Source organism: Corapipo altera, unplaced genomic scaffold, assembly GCF_003945725.1.
Source record: "Corapipo altera isolate COAL_440 unplaced genomic scaffold, ASM394572v1 61320, whole genome shotgun sequence".
Taxonomy (NCBI): domain Eukaryota; kingdom Metazoa; phylum Chordata; class Aves; order Passeriformes; family Pipridae; genus Corapipo; species Corapipo altera.
The window spans coordinates 596-17,819 of NW_020885167.1; the positions used below are offsets into that span (position 1 = coordinate 596).

The 17,224-nt window shown below is 47.3% G+C and overlaps 3 protein-coding genes across 6 annotated transcripts in view; 2 read left to right on the plus strand and 1 right to left on the minus strand.

The window, feature by feature from the left end:
* The first annotated feature begins 979 nt into the window (after positions 1-979).
* On the plus strand, positions 980-7,619 carry LOC113940036 (CUGBP Elav-like family member 5). Of its 3 annotated transcripts, none has more exons than XM_027631099.1 (8): positions 980-1,072; positions 1,592-1,736; positions 2,388-2,534; positions 2,730-2,792; positions 2,878-2,961; positions 4,004-4,147; positions 4,260-4,425; positions 5,432-7,619. In XM_027631099.1, exons 2-7 carry the CDS (start codon positions 1,595-1,597, stop codon positions 4,385-4,387), a joined length of 708 nt encoding a protein of 235 aa, XP_027486900.1. In that variant the 5' UTR covers positions 980-1,072; positions 1,592-1,594; the 3' UTR covers positions 4,388-4,425; positions 5,432-7,619. The 3 variants fall into 3 exon arrangements, with proteins under 3 accessions (XP_027486900.1, XP_027486899.1, XP_027486897.1); XM_027631098.1 differs by lacking the exon at positions 980-1,072 and adding an exon at positions 1,125-1,242; XM_027631096.1 differs by lacking the exon at positions 980-1,072 and having other exon boundaries at positions 1,125-1,736; positions 2,730-2,788.
* A 192-nt stretch (positions 7,620-7,811) lies between these two features.
* Positions 7,812-15,129, minus strand: HSD11B1L (hydroxysteroid 11-beta dehydrogenase 1 like). Of its 2 annotated transcripts, none has more exons than XM_027631100.1 (8): positions 14,645-15,129; positions 14,375-14,553; positions 13,469-13,599; positions 12,187-12,298; positions 10,998-11,089; positions 9,857-9,950; positions 8,715-8,922; positions 7,812-8,428 (listed from the first exon to the last, which is right to left on the minus strand). In XM_027631100.1, exons 2-8 carry the CDS (start codon positions 14,457-14,459, stop codon positions 8,242-8,244), a joined length of 909 nt encoding a protein of 302 aa, XP_027486901.1. In that variant the 5' UTR covers positions 14,460-14,553; positions 14,645-15,129; the 3' UTR covers positions 7,812-8,241. The 2 variants fall into 2 exon arrangements, with proteins under 2 accessions (XP_027486901.1, XP_027486902.1); XM_027631101.1 differs by having other exon boundaries at positions 8,715-8,880; positions 14,645-15,127.
* A 7-nt stretch (positions 15,130-15,136) lies between these two features.
* The window catches only part of MICOS13 (mitochondrial contact site and cristae organizing system subunit 13), a 3,946-nt gene continuing 1,858 nt past the window's right edge, over positions 15,137-17,224 (plus strand). Inside the window, exons 1-2 of the mRNA XM_027631103.1 lie at positions 15,137-15,264; positions 16,467-16,623. Of these exons, the coding sequence (XP_027486904.1) occupies positions 15,236-15,264; positions 16,467-16,623 (186 nt within the window). The 5' untranslated portion in view covers positions 15,137-15,235. The remainder of the gene's footprint in view (positions 15,265-16,466; positions 16,624-17,224) is intronic.

Genomic DNA, 17,224 nt, shown 5'->3' on the forward strand with positions numbered 1-17,224 from the left:
TCCACTTCTTCCTAAAAAGGCCTCAACCCTGTCCCAGCAGTGGATTGCAGAGCAAGTTTCACCTCAGTGGCTTTGCTTATACCAGGTTACAGAAACAGCAGTGCCATGAAATTCCTCTTTTTATGCAAGAATAATTATCAGCTTCCGTGTGAAGGAAATCAAGAGAAGGTTTAGCCAGCCATGAACTTTTCAGAGTTACCAGATTCTTCAGCTGAGACCTGGGCCAAACTGGCCCACCCATTTGTGGATGAGGTAGGTTACTTGAAAGCTGTGTATGTTGCAAAGCAGACAGTGGGATGTGGCAATGTAAGGAAGATTTGTGTTGTTTTCTTGGGGTTTGCCTTGTGTCACCCCTCAGCACCTCCTGAGAAAACCACAATTTCCAAAGAGCCATACCTGTGCCTCCCCTGCTGTTCTTCCTTGATGGGGAAGACAAGGCTTATAAAGGGGCTGGATAATTTTGCATCCAGAACTAAGTCTTTGTTGCCACTGCACCCACTGATGGTCAAATAGGACCAGAAGGATTTTTTTCTTCTTACTCCTAACCCTCTTCCCAACCTCGTGTCCCACCCCCACCGTTCCTTTTGTACTGTGCATCTCTGCCTGGGCAGGTGTGTTATGGTGGGACCATAAGGAGCTGACATCCTCTGATCCCAGGGTACAGGCCACTGCCAGAGGAAAGGCTGAGCTCAGTGGATCATGGAGCAGACCTCTGCTGCAAAGCATGACATAAGAGCTGGGCCTGGACAGACACCCGGTTGCACAGCAGGGTGCCTGTGCCAGAGTGAGCTCTCCCAGCAGCACGATCTGCTTGTTGAGATGGGGCAAAAGCAGAGGAATTTGGACCCTGTTCCTCAAGGCAAAGCTGTGTTATTTAATACCTGGCACTGTCCCAGGAGAAGTGATCAGAGAGAAGGGCCTGTGGGGAGACAGTATTGCTGGGTGCCAGGAGCACACCCCTTCCCTGCTCCCTTCCTCATTGCAGGAGCTCTCTGAGCCAAAGGGGCCCATCCCAATGCCCCGGTGCACAGCTGAGTGAGCCAAAACCCCTCAAGCTGCTGGCATTTGGAGGGTGAGACATGGGAAGAGCTGCCCAGCCATGGCACTGGCTGTGTGGACTGGGATGCCCACTGAGCCGTGTCCCCTGGCTGAAGGATGGGAAGCTGTGCCTGGCTCTCGGGGGCTTTCACATGTGGCCGGGCCCAGGCCACTGTCCTGCCTCGACGGGCAGCCACTGCATGGGTACATGGCTGCCAGGATCTGTGGGCCCCTGGGCATGGGGACTGTCAGCCGGGCACAGCACAGGCCTTCAGAGGATGGTGCTGCTGCTGCCCACCCTGGCAGGCCTGGTCATGTCGTGGGAAGCTCCAGGGCAGGTGGCAGGAGCCTGGTGACGCACAATGGCAGGTGGGGGTGGGGGACGTGGCAAGGCTGCAGCTCCAGCTTGGCCCTGGTCCTGGTTGTGGAGGGCGAAGGCAGTGGCTGGGCTGGCCTGTGCAGCCTCGCCCAGCTCCGGCACGGCCGCCATGGGCCCTGGCAACAGGAGGCCCTGGGCAGCATTGGGCCCTGACTGCACGGTCCTGCCTTGCAGCTGATGCAGCAGCAGACAACGGTTCTCTCCGCTTCCCATGGCAGCTACGTGAACCCAGGCGTTACCTTCTCCCCCTGCCACATCCAGCAGATCGGTGCCGTCAGTCTCAACGGGCTGCCAGCTGCTCCCATTGCACCAGCATCAGGTGAGGGCCTGGACGCAGCAGGTCCTTCACTGCCAGTGAGCCTCCTGCCCCAGCACTTGGCACAGTGCCCACCCAGGTAAAACAGTTCCTACGGCAGCATGTGGATTAGTTTGCTCTTTTCTAACAATGGAGCCTCTGAGCACAGCAGTCTCTAGTCTGCATAAACTTCTGCAACCTCCCTGTCACCCTCACATGCTCAATATACATTCTCTTGCCCTGCTGTTGTTCATTTTTGCTGCAGTTCTTCCCTTTGATATAGTTAAGAAGGACAGGGTTCCCAGGATTGCACTTGACTCTGAGGTCAGCAGTGCTATTATTCATTATCATCATCCCACAGTAATAATGCATATTTGGGTTTGAACGCCCATCAAGAACAGGCATGCATCATGCTAGGTGCTGCACAAACCCAGATTAAAAATGTTCCATCCCAAAGCTCTGAGAGCAGTTAGGACTAGCAGTGCTGCACACTCTTCTCACTGGTGCTGCCTCTTAATTTTGTGAAGGCTCCAGCACTAGTCTGTCATCTCCACATGCCAACTAGAAGAGATAATAGCTTCATACACAGCAGCCTAGCCAGGCAGATGGAAGGTTGGAACATGGGCTTTGTGGGACCTTGACTTTCACGGGATGCCCTCTCTTCTTGTTCTACAGGGCTACATTCACCACCTCTCCTGGGAACAGCAGCCATGCCAGGACTTGTAGCACCAATTTCAAATGGATTCACTGGAGTGGTACCATTCCCCAATGGGCATCCAGCCTTGGAAACAGTTTACACCAATGGCCTTGTGCCATATTCAGGTATTGAGAGCAGGAGAACTCCCCACCATCCAGAGACCTGAGGAATTGCAATTAATTCCTCTTTTCTGGATTTCCCACAGAGAATACTTGTCTAGCTCCTTGCCAGCCACTAACTTGGGGGCAGGGGGTGGGAAACAACACTACACACACACACACGAAATGCACGACTGATTCTGATTACGTTTCTCTCTGCAGCCCAGAGCCCTTCAGTAGCAGAGACTTTGCACCCAACCTTCACAGGAGTTCAGCAGTATGCAGGTACCAGCTTCCCTTGTCTCCCTCAGGCCCTTGTGTGGCTGACTAGATCCTCAGGTAAATGGTTTGTTCTATCTGTGGACTACAGCTGTGTATCCGACCACCACCATCACCCCCATTGCACAGAGCATCCCTCAGCAACCTCCCATCCTGCAGCAGCAGCAACGAGAAGGTGAGGTTCAGAGTGGGACTATGTGTGTCCCAAGACATGGGTGGGATTTGTGTAGCTCATCTTCTGCACCACAGAACCAATGGAGAGGAGACCACTAATTTTGTCCGCTAATCTTTGATACTGGAACTGGGCTATGGAAACAACCACATCTCTGCCGTGAGTGGACTAGAAAAGTTCACAGGATGCTTGTTATGCATAATTCCTGAGCTTGTCCCTGGCCAGATGTTGCCAGGTACAAAGGGGACAGTAGGCACCAGAACACCAAGCTTTCACATCCAAGGGATAGAGTCAGCACCTTCCCTACACAGTCAGGGGAAAAGAGCACTCCCTCTCTATCTTTACTGATGCCAGAACCACAGTGGTACCAGTCAAACTAGCCTCTCCTAATGTACTTTCCTCTCTTTTCAGCCTTCATAGCCTTCTGAGTTTATTTTTCAACTTATTTGAAAACTTATGGCCTAAATAGAATTTGGAGGCAAAGGCATTCTCTCTCTGCTCCTGATTCTTACAGCAGGTGTCAGGGAGGGAGCAGCTTCTTGTGCTCATCAGGCTCACAAGGAGCAAGTGAAGGAGTAGACAGGACCAGGTCAGCCCATAAATGGGATGTATGGCAGGAGAGGATTAAGGCTGTAGCTTATGGACTGAAGGCAACCAGTGCCTTAACTGTGGGCAGGGAATGCCAGAGGAGCAGCTTTCACGTAGCAGTGTCTGCTGCTCTCCTAGGACTGGGAGAGCTATGAACGAGGAACTCTTACCTCAGCTGAGTTCCTTCCATCAAAACAGCACCCAGACCATCATAGAGTTGTTGTGTCCAGCACCCTATCTGGGAACTAGATAAGCTTTGAAAGTGAAGCTGCTCTCCAGAAACTTCAGCTTTGTATATTACCTCCCAGTTGCTCTTAGACAGCCCTCAGAATCCTCTGGGGAGCGGAGGCAGTGCTAGGGTTCTCCTCCAGTGCTGTGCTGTGAGTTGAGCCCATTTTTCTTCCCCTTCCCTTTGGGGTTTTCTGTTTTGTCCTTCCCCACTGCCCCATATCTGCAGGTCCTGAAGGCTGCAATCTCTTCATCTACCATCTCCCTCAGGAGTTTGGAGACAACGAGTTGATGCAGATGTTCCTGCCTTTTGGCAATATCATTTCCTCTAAGGTATTCATGGATCGTGCCACCAACCAGAGCAAGTGTTTTGGTAAGTGCTGACACCAGCAGGCGAGGGAAGCATGATAGATACTGATGACAGTTATTATTGGGCATGGCACCAACACTGCCGTTGTTATCCATGCCTGTGTCCTGTCCTTCAGGTTTTGTAAGCTTTGACAACCCATCCAGTGCACAGACTGCTATCCAGGCTATGAATGGCTTCCAGATTGGCATGAAACGCTTGAAGGTCCAGTTAAAACGGCCCAAGGATGCTAACCATCCCTACTGACAGCAGTAAACAAGCAGGAGTCACTTCTACAGCACAAGGTAAAGCTGGCACCATCATAGCACAGTTCTGTGCAGTGCTGGCCAGTGTCAGGACAGCAGGGTCTGGAAGTGGGGAGCCACAAGCTGAAGGCAGTAGTACAGCTAGTGGGGCAGTGGCCTCACCTGCCAGGGCCCAGTCCCAGCACCCGAGCAAGGTGACCAGAGCAGGCCCAGAGATGATGGCCAGGTTCAACAGTCTAGATCATCAGGCAAATCTGTGGCAATGAGGCAAGCCCAAAGGCAAGCCAGAGTGTCAATCTGCAGGTCAAGATCAGGATCACATCTGGTGAAGGTAAATAGGGTCAAACATAGCGCAGTGATTGCCAGGCAGGTCTATAATGTCAGTAGTAAACAGATCAAACATCAAGATGGGAACACAATCCAAGGGTTGAAGTCCAGGTAATTAGATCCATGGACAGGACATGTCCGTGGACAGGTGGAGACTGGAATTTCCACAATGTAGATCAGACAAAGGCTGATGACACAGGCCTGAGCTATAATGAGACTTGGAGCTGTGGGCAGGGTGGACAGGAATTGCAGGTGAGGCTGGTCAAGTTCATTAAGGCCTTTTAGTGCACTCAGGGCCCTGACAGGCAGATGGGTTCTGTTTGTGGTCTAAGCAAGATTTCAGTCTACTGTCCAACTGCTCCCCCAAAGCTTTTGTCTGCCTAAAAAGGTTTTAAAAGCCAATTTTCAATTGTTACATGGGCCTGAAGTTAGTCTGCAGAGAATGCTTTCTGGGGTAAGAAAGGATAATCCCATGATTCACAGGGATCACAGATAAGCAGAGAAAAGGTGAGACCCTTAAGGACCACAGAAGACCTGCCTGACACAACAGCTGCTGCCAAAGAGCTGGCTTCTGCCAGCCTACAGACAGGGAGCAAGGGACAGCTGATCTAATTTGGGTCATAGTCCTTCATGTTTAAGCAACAGCAACTGAAAGCCTGAGGCTTGCATAGATGTCCTCCTAATCTCCCAATTCCCTCCCTCCTCCCTTTCTGTTCAGGTGAAAGGAAAGTCCAGAGGAAGAATTTCTGCTTCAGGTTGATTTACAGAAAGGCCAGTAAATTTATCGACTCTTTTGACACCACTCCTTTCCTTCCTCTGCTTCCCACCTACCCACCCTATCTTCCTCTTCCCCTCCTCTCCAAGACACGCAATTAAAGAGAAGGCTTAATATCTGCCCAGGAGGAAGATTCTTGCCACGACCAACTCATATTTGCTGCTAATGTGGTGCATAGCAAAGGGACCAGCAAACCAGCAGCCCCTGGGGACATAAGCCTCTTCCTCTTGGGGTATGGCTGGAGTACATGGACCAAGAAAACCCACTGGTGTGTCTCTAGGTTAATGCAGTGATGTATGGAAGTTTAGTCCCATCCCTCCCTCCCTCTTGCTCCGTTTCTGGCCTTTTCATAGACAAATATACATATATATACAGTCTCTATTTTTTTTTTTAAAGTGGCTCACAGGACCAAACTTTTCAGACTGACTGCTTGCAAGAGGTATTGGACGTTTGGGGTTTACCTTTGCAACAGTGTCTTCTCAGCACACACTGCAGATAGGCCTGAACATTTTGAGAGGATGCTTGGGGAGAGAGAGGGGGAGGGTGCCAGAGGGTAGGGAGAAAGAGAGGATCATCTCTCTGCTCAACATTAGCAAGAAGGAGGAGAAATACATACCTCCAGGATTAGGGCACAGTCAGATGCTCAGCTCGAGTCACTCATCCACTGTAGCACCAGCCTGGTTAAGGATCTCAAGAGCTCTCAGTCTTACCTTTCCCAGGGCTTCTGCAGACAAAGCTCCTGGAATTTGGTGCCAGACCCCATCCTGACAACTCCCCGATTAGACTGAGAGCACAGGAAACCAGTCACTTTACCTACAGGAACTGTACTGCCTCCCCACACATGGCATAGATCTGTGTTTCATAGTTCTCCATGGTAACAGCATTTTCTTGATGAAGGCAAGAGAAGATAATAGTATGAGCAGATGCAATCTTCAAAACAGTTACAGAATCCTCCTGGGGGCTACACACTGCCTCCCCGTGTCAGATAAGCTAATGCTTTCCATAAGCTGTAAAATGTGTTGAGGGGGTTGAACGACATAGCAGAGCTGCTTAGTGAGCAGTACTTATTCCCAGATGAAACAGGACGTTTTCTCCCTCTGAATTCAGCAAGAAGACTCACCTCACGCACCTGTTTGCAAAGCTTTCCCCAGCAGGTGCAAGGATAATATGATGAAAGAGGGTTGTCATTCTGTTTTTTCATTTTTCCCAGCACTCCCTCCAAGAGACTGATAATACATTATGCAGCATATATATATATATATGGACAGCTATATACACAACACTCTTATGCACAGAATGTAGTTCAGAGCTTGATTTAGAAAAGATCTCGGGGAGTGGGGGGGGTTGTCACACTGACAAGGAACATCCCTTTAACAGTTGGAAACAATCTCGTAAGTTTCTACAAAAATAAGGAAAGCAAGACAAAACAAACCAACCAACTCCACAGTGATTAATGACTGATTAATTTCAATATTCCAGAGTTTGATAAGGTACCACAAACATTTGGGTGGGTGGGTGTGGGGGTGTGCGTGCAGTGAAACATGAATAAAGGGTTGGTGGGGAAAGGTTGATGCAATTATTACTGAAGTGAGCCATGGGGATTTTAGAGAATCTTGGCCAACTCTCACTCTCCTCCAGTTTCCCTTTGTTCAGGTGTGTGTGGCACAGTTCTATAAGTACCTTCACATCTCCTCAACTACCCTTCTGTATCTGATGCTGAGAGTTTATGAGAGATGAATGAAGCTGTGTGAGTCTGTGTGTTTCTATAGTCCATGTTTACTTATTGTAAATACCATTTTTATACTTAACATCTATTATGTATGTGATTTGTATAATGTACTTTATTTCTGCTACAAGTAATTTCATGAAGTTTAAACTTAGTCTAATTTTGAACAAAAAAAAAAAAAAAAAAAAGAAAAAAGACCAACAAATGCAAAATGGGAAAAAAAGGACTTTGGAAATCCTAGGTCAAGCTGGTTTAAAACAAGCATTTACAATTTCTTCCATCACAGTTACTGATGTGACTGTACAATGTTGCAGGTGCGATACAAGCTTTGTCAATGTCAAATTCTTCACTCTGGTCAAAAAAAAATCCTGAATTTATTTAATAAAAGTTTTACTTGCTAAGTAACTGGAGCTCTACTTCATGTTGTTAGTTGCACCTGCTTTCACTTACTGCACAATGCTTGCACTTGAAGACATTACCAGAGCCCTGGGGCTGATTTAACAGGTCCCATGCAGTCAGCAAATGTCTACCAACAGGCCTATGCCCACAGAATCCAAGTGACCAGTATTCTTTCATAGAGGAAGCATCAACATGTAATACCAACACATTAAAAAACTGTTTAATTAAAACAGAGATTAAAATTCTACTTATATGAAACAAGAAGGTTCACAGAATCGAAAAAGCAGAGGAGCAGAATGTCCCAGGAGTGTGCAGACAGACGTTAAAGCTAGAGCTGAGAGAAGGCTGGATGTAGTAAAAGCAGACAGGCGAGGCTGAAGGAGGGGAGATGGGAGGAGGGCTAAGACAGAGTGAACAGCGAAGATCTCTAACTCACAGCTAGCAACATCAGAACCATGGCTAAAGCAGGATGAGAGGGAAACCAAGAGTAGTCTTAGGAAAAGAGCTAAAGTTACTTTGCCACCACTGCTGCCCTGCTCCTGCTTGACACCAATAGGAGGCTTAGTGGGATGGTGGGAATGTAGTTAAAAGGGATATAGGATGGGAGAGGAGACAAACTGGGCATCTTTTAAGGACTGCTGTAGTTATAGTAACTCCTTAAAACCTGGCCCCGGTTGCTGGGGAACAAAACCCAGAGGCAGCACACCTGCTGCAGCCACCAGGGGTAGAAAACCTCCTGCACGCGTGTAGCACCTCCCCGGATGATGGCGAGTGCAGCTTCAGGAGCAGGCGAAGCACTTATGTGCACTTTGCCCCTGGAAAGAAATGGTCAGAGGATCAAAGCCAGTCAATCCCTGGTGTGGTTTTAACTCTGCCACAGGGCTCTGCATGCTCATGTTCAATGCTGAGGCGGATATGCACAACCCCTGTGATGTACCCAAACGAGTGCACACTTCCCACTAGTTTTCTTGCACATCCAAAGAGATTCACACACCAACTCAAACACAGTTGTGGTGCATTTTGTTGCATGCTTTCAAGAAGAGACATATTCCTGCAGACACACTTCCTCCCAGATTCCTGCATCCTCCTCCAAATACACACCTGGTATTCTGCAATGCTGTATCAGTATCAATCAGACCCAGGATGCACAGTGTGACAGAGACGTTTCTTTTCTGCATGATGAGTTCATGGCGCAATGAGCTGAAGAATCCATCCAGTGCAAACTTGGTGGCAGAATAAGAAGTGGTGAAGGGAGTGGGTATTTTCCCTGGAAAGGGAAAGGAGAGAATGGAAACTGCCAGGAAACTGGCTGTAAGGAGAATCCATGGTTAGGGAATCTGGGCAAAGATGTAGGCTTTGTCATACTGCATCAACTCACATTCTGTTCAGGTGAGTTTCCCCTCTATTTCTAGTCCCATGCAAGTACTTAGACGATTATACCAATTTGTGCAAACAAATCTCAGCACAAAAGCCACCACATGTGTGGATAAGGGAAGGAAATTTCTTTTAACTTACACAGTAACCAGGTCACATGCTGGACTAAAAAGCCTTCCCCTCCCCCATAACATGCAAACACAGGGACTGGGTTGCATGCTGGGGTCTTTGGCCATGACATTTCCTTGGCACATTGCATCAACAAGGCAGGGATGACCCAAAGTCTGAACTTGTGTAAGGCGATGCAGCTCCGCTGACCATGCACTAAAGACTCTCCTGCCTTTCCATCCTGTACAGCAGATGCAGCTGCTCAGCAGCCTGCTATTCAGGCTGGCCAAAGCCAGAAGGCCTGGGAGTGGCAGGATGATCTTAATGCTGTGTCTGAAATGCAGCAGAGGTGGGCCTGGCTGTGAGGGACAGAAGTCAAACAAGCAGATCTGGGCACATGACAAACGAAGAACAAAGTTGCAAGGGAATGCAAAAATGGTGCAATACAGAGAAGGTCTTCCAGAAAACAGGAAGACAGCTAGCCACCATCCTGACCCCCTCTCCCCTCCAGGGGGTTCTAGCCAAGCAGCAGCACCTGCCCTGAAGCTGCCCCTATATGTGTGTGTGCGTGTGTGCGTGTGTGTGTTTGTATACACACACACTCTTATTATCATATATTTATTACATATTTATTATAATATTATTACATACTATAAAATGCATAGTTGGAAAATGTGTTGAGGGGTTGAATGACAGAGATATGATGTGCTGGGAACTGTTGTTCCACAGCGCCAGCACTTACTCCAGGTAAAGTCACTAACCGGTGAGGGAAGAAACAACCACCAGCGAGCCTCTGTTCTTCTCCAGGGTGGGAAGAGCTGCTGTTGTAAGTGCCACATAACTGAAGAAATTCACCTGTAATGATAAAAGTAGACATAGAAGAAGAAGAAGGTTTGAAAACATGAGCCAGAAAGTCAATACAGTGGTCAGAAATAGAAAGGAGCATAGCTTGGATTTGCCTTTTCAAACATCAAGAGAGAAAAATCATCTCTGTAAAAATGGGACAAACATTGTATCTATGAGTCTTGCAGATTCCATAAAAAGCAACGGAGAAGTTTCAGAGAAAAGGTTATTCCTTGTTTTTAACATAAAGATTTCTTGACGAGATACAATTAGCTGTCCCTGATTTCTCTGTATGCTGTTCTTTACTCTGCAATCCCTATCCAGCAACAAGGATATCCGTGTCTCAATTTGCTCCCCTTTAAGTTTCTCTTGACTGAGCTCAGACTACAATGAAGCATAAAATTCAGCATCTCTTCAGAGTTTGACTGCTCTCTAACTTGTAAGAATCTCTTACCTGTGATCCTAAGTTCCCACTCTCCAGCAAACAGGCTCCTTCCAAAACGAAATTAGAACTGGTATGTATGACGCACCCGAACTAAGAAGACTGAATCAAGAAAACGGCTCTTCATTTCCATGGTCCCAAAACCTGAAACCAAGGTAATTCTATAGGAAAACCCTACCTCTGTGAACAGAGATTCAAATGGCAGACAGCATTTCAAACAACTTTGCTGTGTTCTGCAATGCCACGTGTACTCGCCATAGATTAGCAGGAAGTGTTTGCTGCTCACTTATTTGCCTTCCTAAATCAGACACCTTAACTGTAACTACCTATTGATCCCAACAGTCCGGGGCTAATGAGAGATAAAAAGGATGGAAGGAAAGAGAGAAATTTGCAGTTCTTGCCAAAAATTTCTCTTCACAAAATGTACAACACTTGAGCAAAATGTCTCTCTACTAACAAAGCCTCCAAACTGTTTGACTTGAAACATGAATGAAATAAAAGGTTTGTTTTCAACCATTGCCATAGACTTGAATTTGCCTTGGAGCTTCCCAAAGCTGTCCCAGGAGAAGCCTGACTCACCTAATTCCAGGCGAGCTCTTCCTGCTGGCAAACCTCACCTGCATGAGCCAGCGGGTGTATTCCACATCTCCTGTCCACATCTGGAAATGGGTCATGCCAATGTGGTTCAACACCAGATAATCCAGTCCCCCTGTGGACAGGAGAAAAAGCAGTCAAACAAAGGGCCCATCCCCTAACCAGTAACCAAGGAACTCAGAAATGCCAGCAGGAGGGTTGAACCAACCGGGAACTCCCTCAGAAGGCTAGAAAGTGCTTTACCGTGAAGATAGATTAAATACGCTCATCTGGGAGCAGCTTTGACTGCTCCTCAAGGGTAGAATTGAAAGGAAAGGTGTTGGTCTTTGACAACAGCTATCCAAAATGATGTTTCGGGGTGATTCAGACTTGGAACCTAGTTCTGGTGGTACATCTATTTCCAAAGTTACAAGTATACAAATCTGTAACAGAAAAATTATGATTGGTATGGAAATGTAACAGCAGAAACAGCACTGCTGGACTGACAGGTCATCCAGATCACAGCACACTTACACAGTTTCTTAGGATGCCCACATCAGGAAAACCAAGAGCATAATGAAGTAATTAAGACACTCAAATAATGGACAAAAAGACAGTGAGTATACCAGTAAACACTGCCTAATGACAGTCTGACCCAAATGAGACAAAGTGGAGAGACAAAAGACAATAGTCACTCAACTCCTGTGGTGCACAAAAGACAATCAGAAAGTAGGCTGTGATCAAAATGTGCACCAACCAAAAACTCAGAAGACACAATGAGGACTCAACAGTGGACATATCTTGTCCTTTGCTTTGTTACAGAGGCAGGTCACGGCTTTCAGACCTCACAGTTTCTGTCTCTCTCAACCCAAGGCACTACATTCAGGGTTGGATATGTGCAGCTGGTCCTCACCCATGTTAGGCACAGACATGTCCATGTGGTACCCTGTGACAGGTGAGATACTGCAGCTGTCGCTGTGGGGTGTGGTTTTAGTGGAGTACTGCAAGCAAGTACTTTCTGCATACTTTTCTCCTCTAGCAAAGACATGCCCTCCTCATGAAAGGCTACTACAAAGATGACCACATCTCACCTGGTATTTACAAACTGCACACCCTCCTGTCCTTAACATCCCTCTCAGTGAGGAACAGTTCAGGAAACTTAAGCAGGAAGCTCCTACTAGAATGAGAACTGTCTACATATCTGAAAGCCAAAGAGATGCCCAAGATGCTCACCCAGCTTTTGGACAGCAAACTGAACCACCTTTTCAGGTTCTGAAGGGGAAGACATATCTGCAGGGATATAAAATATTTTCTTTGCTCCAAGTGTCAGGCATTTCTCCATCACCTTAAAAGAGAATACAAATCCAAAGATTAAAAATTATGGAGGCGGAAAAGAATAGAAAAAAAGGGCTTTGTAAAGCACATACTCTGTCAGTGAGAGTCAATTCTGGACAGAGACACACTTTAATTTTAAATTTACTGCTATTCAGCCCACGGAGAACTCATTTTGCATCCAGACTTTGTTTAACCAGACAGTTAAATAGAGGTAACTCTTAGCAGGATGCAGATTAAATCTACCTTGGAAAAGGATGAAGATTCACCCAAAAAAAGCCAGTCTTTTTCAGGAGAAATCTTCTGAAGTATGGGTTATGCTTTACATTAAGTTCTTCTTTTTGTTCCAAAATACCTGGAAAGGTATTCACCTTTCATAATTCCTTTGCTATGTTGAGTACGTGAAGGTGCCTAGTAATGACACACAGTTTAGCTATTTGCTGAAATAATGCCTTCCAGGAATTTGGAACTATTGTTATGCTCACTGTCTCCAGATCACCTTTTGTGACATTTCATAGTGAAGAACTTTCCTTGGAAGTCACATATTCCCGCAGTTAAAGAGTTACCATCTCTAAATATTGCCCCATTTTATAAACTACAGATGAAGTTCTAACCTATTTGAGCTGGTCCAAAAGTATTTAACCTACAATAAGGCTTAAAACAGCTATAAATAGAACAGTTTGGACTCTGAAAAGCTGCACAATATTGCACAGGAATTGTAGTTCATAGAATAATAGTATATCTCAAATTGGAAGAGATCCACAAGGATCACTGAATCCAACTCCCTGTCTTCACAGGGCTACCTCAAACCAAACCGTATGATTAACATCTGTGGTCCAGATGTTCCTTCAACTCTGACAGGCTTGGTGACATGACCACTTCTCCCTGGGGAGCTTGTTCCAGTGACTGGTTGACCCCACCCTCTCAATGAAGTACATTTTCCTAATGTCCAATCTGAATTTTCCCTGACACAGTTTCATACCATTTCCTCATGTAAATATTCAGGCAGTAAAAACTTCAGGTAGTGTATATAAATCTTACGGTACAGGCCAAGCTCCCTTCTGGGTTTATGCCCAACAACAATTCTGAAGGAAAACTTATCACGCTGACAACTAATTTGTTGTTGTTTTGGAAAAAGCCTAAATCTCTTATGGTTTCCCTTATACAACGACAAAGTTCTTACCTTCTGCAGCACAGCTTCTCTCCTAGCAGTCAAAACAATTTCAGCACCAAATCTGGCATAATGATACGCCATCTGCTCTCCAATCCCAGCACTGGCTCCAGTCAGGAGAACACGGGCACCAGACAAGCTCTCTTATTTATGGGAAAGAGAATAAAAGATATAGAAGTAAGTGAAGGAAGCAGCAGAGGAGGAGCTGCTCTAGTAACTATTGGCAGAGCTCTAAAGCAGAAAGATGTATGTAAGTGCTGAAGTCTTGATGCTTCTTCAAAACTAGAAGAGGCAGGACTGACCTGAAGAATACTTAACGGTACCATGGACCAAACCCCCAGGCCCAACTGCCCAAGACCTGTGTTGCTTTGTTACTGTGGGTTTCTGGTGGCCACTGTACCTTGTTATCACTGCCAAGGAATAATGACATCATTATGCAAGCGAGCTGTCTCACATTCTTTTTGTCTGGGTTGCTAGACCAAAATCTTTCAAGAATAAAGTTGGTTTACACATTCTGAAAAGCTGTGCAACATAAACCAGGCTATGAGCCTTCTGCGTATCATTTATTCTTTGCTGTGAGTTTGGAGACAGGTCAGCCTTCTTGTGCTGGGCAGTTTACATCTATAGAGATCCATCTTGACACCAAGGAGTTTGCAAGCAAAACATAAAACAAGAAATGCAGTGGCAAAGTGCCATCTTTTCCCCAGACAGACAGCAGAATCCCTGCTCTTAAACCATTTTGTCTTCCTCTTTGTTTCAAGCTTCTCTTTGTTTCTGGGAATGAAGCATTGCTTTGGAGCAAGCAACTCTGGTAAGACTATGGGCAGGAATGAGACCATCGGTCAGAGTTTGGAAATTCAACCTCTTCTCTTCTGTGACTTATATTTCAGCTTGAGATCATCCCCCTGATGAGCCTACCTGGGATAAAAGGGTCTTTCCAGAAGAAAGCTATGAGCCCAGCTACAACTCCTGTAGCACAAAGCACTCTTCCAATTGCCTTCATATCCCTCCAAGTTGTGAAGAACAAAGTGAAGTCTGGAAGCTGAGCACTCCACCCAAAATACTGTATTCTCCTTTCTCTGATACCGGGAGCCAACCTGCAAAAGACATGTAATGTCCTGTGCAGAATCCAGAACGCCACCTGAGTGGTTTCACTCAGACGCCACCCGAGTCGGGAGCCACAGTTACCTTTGTCAAGAACGAAAAGGATCTTTCACTGGCAATTGCCAAAGCCCTCTGAACTCAGAGCCAGCCTCCACACAGCGCGACTTCCCCCCAAGCCTACAGGAGAAAAAAACCCCAAACCCCCTCACGTCTAATCTTACAGAACGTTTAATTCATTAAAGAATTATGGCGCCCATAGTTGACAGCAGCCACCCCGAGCAGCCGGACCTGGGAGTGGCCGGCGCTTTCCCCCGCGCACCGCGGGAGGGAGGCGGTGGGAGAGTCCACAGGCCGGAGGCTTGGGGACAAGGGGCTGTCGCGCGGGCCGAGCTCCTGTCGGGATACGAAGCGCAGTGGGATAACCCGCTCTGCCGCCATGTTGAGACACACCGCGACAAACCGGCGGCGGGGACACTGCCACAGCGGGCGCGAGCCGCCCTCGGGGCGCTCAGGATCCGCTCTCCTCGCGGGAGCGCGGGGAGCAGCACGGCCCCTCCCGGCCCTTCCCGGCCCCACAACCTCGGCCCCCGCTGCCGCGCCCCCCGAGCCGCCGCCGCTGGGCGGAGCTCCCGTCCCGGAGCAGGTGACGGCTTCCGCAGCCCCGCCGCTGCCGCCATGGCCGCCCGGCTCGTCCCCGTCGCCAAGTGAGTCCCCGCGGCCCTGCCCGCACAGCCCGGCCCGGCGCTCGCCCTTCCCGCTCTGCTCCCTCCGCCCGCCCCGCGCCTCCCGCTCCAGGGGCTCCCAGGGGTTCCCCGGCTCTCCGGGCCCGTGCCCGCAGCCCCGGCCTCGCCTCGCTCCTCCGCGCCGCGCCCTTGGCTTCGGCCGCCCCCGCGCCCGGCTGGTTCCCGGCCTGCAGCTCCTCCTGTGTCTTCACCTGCCGGACGGGATTGCGGCGGTTTTTTTTCGGGGCGAGCATGAACACGTAACATTAAACCCAGCGTGCCGCGGAAGGGCGCCCGTTTGCCGAGGGAACACGCTCAGATCTGGAAATACAGCCCCACTGGCAGGGAGGAAGCGCGGAAGGGTATTCTTGGGAGCGAACAGTATGTTTTAGCAGAGAAATCCCTTTTCCCCAAAATACGTGTGAATACATAAATTTAAGTATTGATTCTCTTCTTGCCTCTCTCGACAGCTGTATCTGTCCCTATATTCTACTACTGCAGTACCACTGTCTGGCAGGTTTTGGTTTGTTTGTTCATGCAATAGCTTTTCTTGTTTTTTTTAAAGGGAAAACAATTCTCTGTCCTGTGAATCTAGAAAAGTCGGTCTCCTCAGATCTCATATTTATAACGAACTTGCCAGTAAAGGCCAAATACTGTCTTCCCGTCATCCAATTTGTAGGTTGCCACTACAGCTGTAAAACTGCACACCATGCAGTCTGCTGGGAAACTTTAAAAGCCTGGGCAATGCAAACACCATAGCCAGATGTTAACTGGACTTTAATGAGCTTAATGAGGTATTGGTGTCTGTCCTTAATAAGGCAGCAAGAAGCACATGGATGACTTACCCACTGCAGAATCCCTTAGTTCCTTTTATCAAAGGTATGTGCCAGAGTGGCAGATACTCTGAGATGCTTGACACTTTTGCCTTTTTTTCGTGAAAACTGTTACTGATAAAATGCAGACAGGTACAGTTTCAAGGGGCTAACGGGGAGCAGTTGGCCTAGGAAGAAAAGGAAGGTAGCTAGATATTTTTCCGCGGCTTTTTGTCTGCAGTAAGACATTAGAGTATTTGTGACCCTTAGATTTCTTTACTAATACCCTCCTTTTGGCAGTCACAACCTACTGAGACATATGCACTGATGGTCATAATGTGAACTGAACTGTTCTGCTTTTGATCCTTTCAGGTTTGTTATCAAAGGAAGCCTGGCTGGAGCTGCTGTATATGTGGCATATGATCAGGGGCTGCTGGGCAGTGGCACACAAGGTGCTGAAGCACTCAAAAAAGCTCAAGCAGCACTGCCTCCAGCTATCCAGGAGTGGACGAGTTACCTAGGCTGGGAGGTAAGGGCTGTTTAGATGGACAGTGCAAAACAAACACATTCTCTGAATGAGGAGGAGACATTGGGGTGATATTCTGATTCCAGTGAAGTTGGCAGGAGTTTTACTGTTGAAAGTAGATTTAACATTGCAAATATTTTGAAGAGGATTGAAATGGAAGGAGAATAAAATTTTAAATTTGGCGGGAGATATACTGCTCACAGATGTTACTTCAAAGGAGAAGGGGTAACCAGCCTATGCAGGGTCAAGGAGGGGATTGCAAACATGGTCTGGGTGATATTTCACTATGTAGTGCTATTCCTAAGCTTCTTTTGAAGAATCCTACATGCTTTTAGAAAAACCAATGAAAATATTATTCTCCCATATTCTCAAATTGCTAACAGTTCATAAAATTGAATTTAAATTGCCTGAAGAGGCCCTTCTCTATTAGTTCTTAGTTTTTAAAATCCTCAGAAAAGAAGCCTTTGCTTTAAGTTTGAAAAGCATTTTTCATGTTAGAGACAACTATAAAGTAAGAGATGACAGCCATGTAAGGAGACAGCGCAGGAGATGTTTTTCACAAACACCCAAATGATGTGTACTACCTTTTGGGGAAAAGAGCAAA

Coding starts and splice junctions, on each gene's coding strand:
- LOC113940036 (XM_027631096.1), top strand. CDS start 1,156: ATGGGAAGCTGTGCCTGGCTCTCGGGGGCTTTCACATGTGGCCGGGCC. Junction 2,789..2,877: donor TCACAGGAGTTCAGCAGTAT/GCAGGTACCAGC, acceptor TGTGGACTACAG/CTGTGTATCCGACCACCACC. Junction 2,962..4,003: donor GCAGCAGCAGCAACGAGAAG/GTGAGGTTCAGA, acceptor CCATATCTGCAG/GTCCTGAAGGCTGCAATCTC.
- HSD11B1L (XM_027631100.1), bottom strand. CDS start 14,459: ATGAAGGCAATTGGAAGAGTGCTTTGTGCTACAGGAGTTGTAGCTGGG. Junction 13,600..14,374: donor GAAAGACCCTTTTATCCCAG/GTAGGCTCATCA, acceptor CCCATAAATAAG/AGAGCTTGTCTGGTGCCCGT. Junction 9,951..10,997: donor ACACCCGCTGGCTCATGCAG/GTGAGGTTTGCC, acceptor TTATCATTACAG/GTGAATTTCTTCAGTTATGT.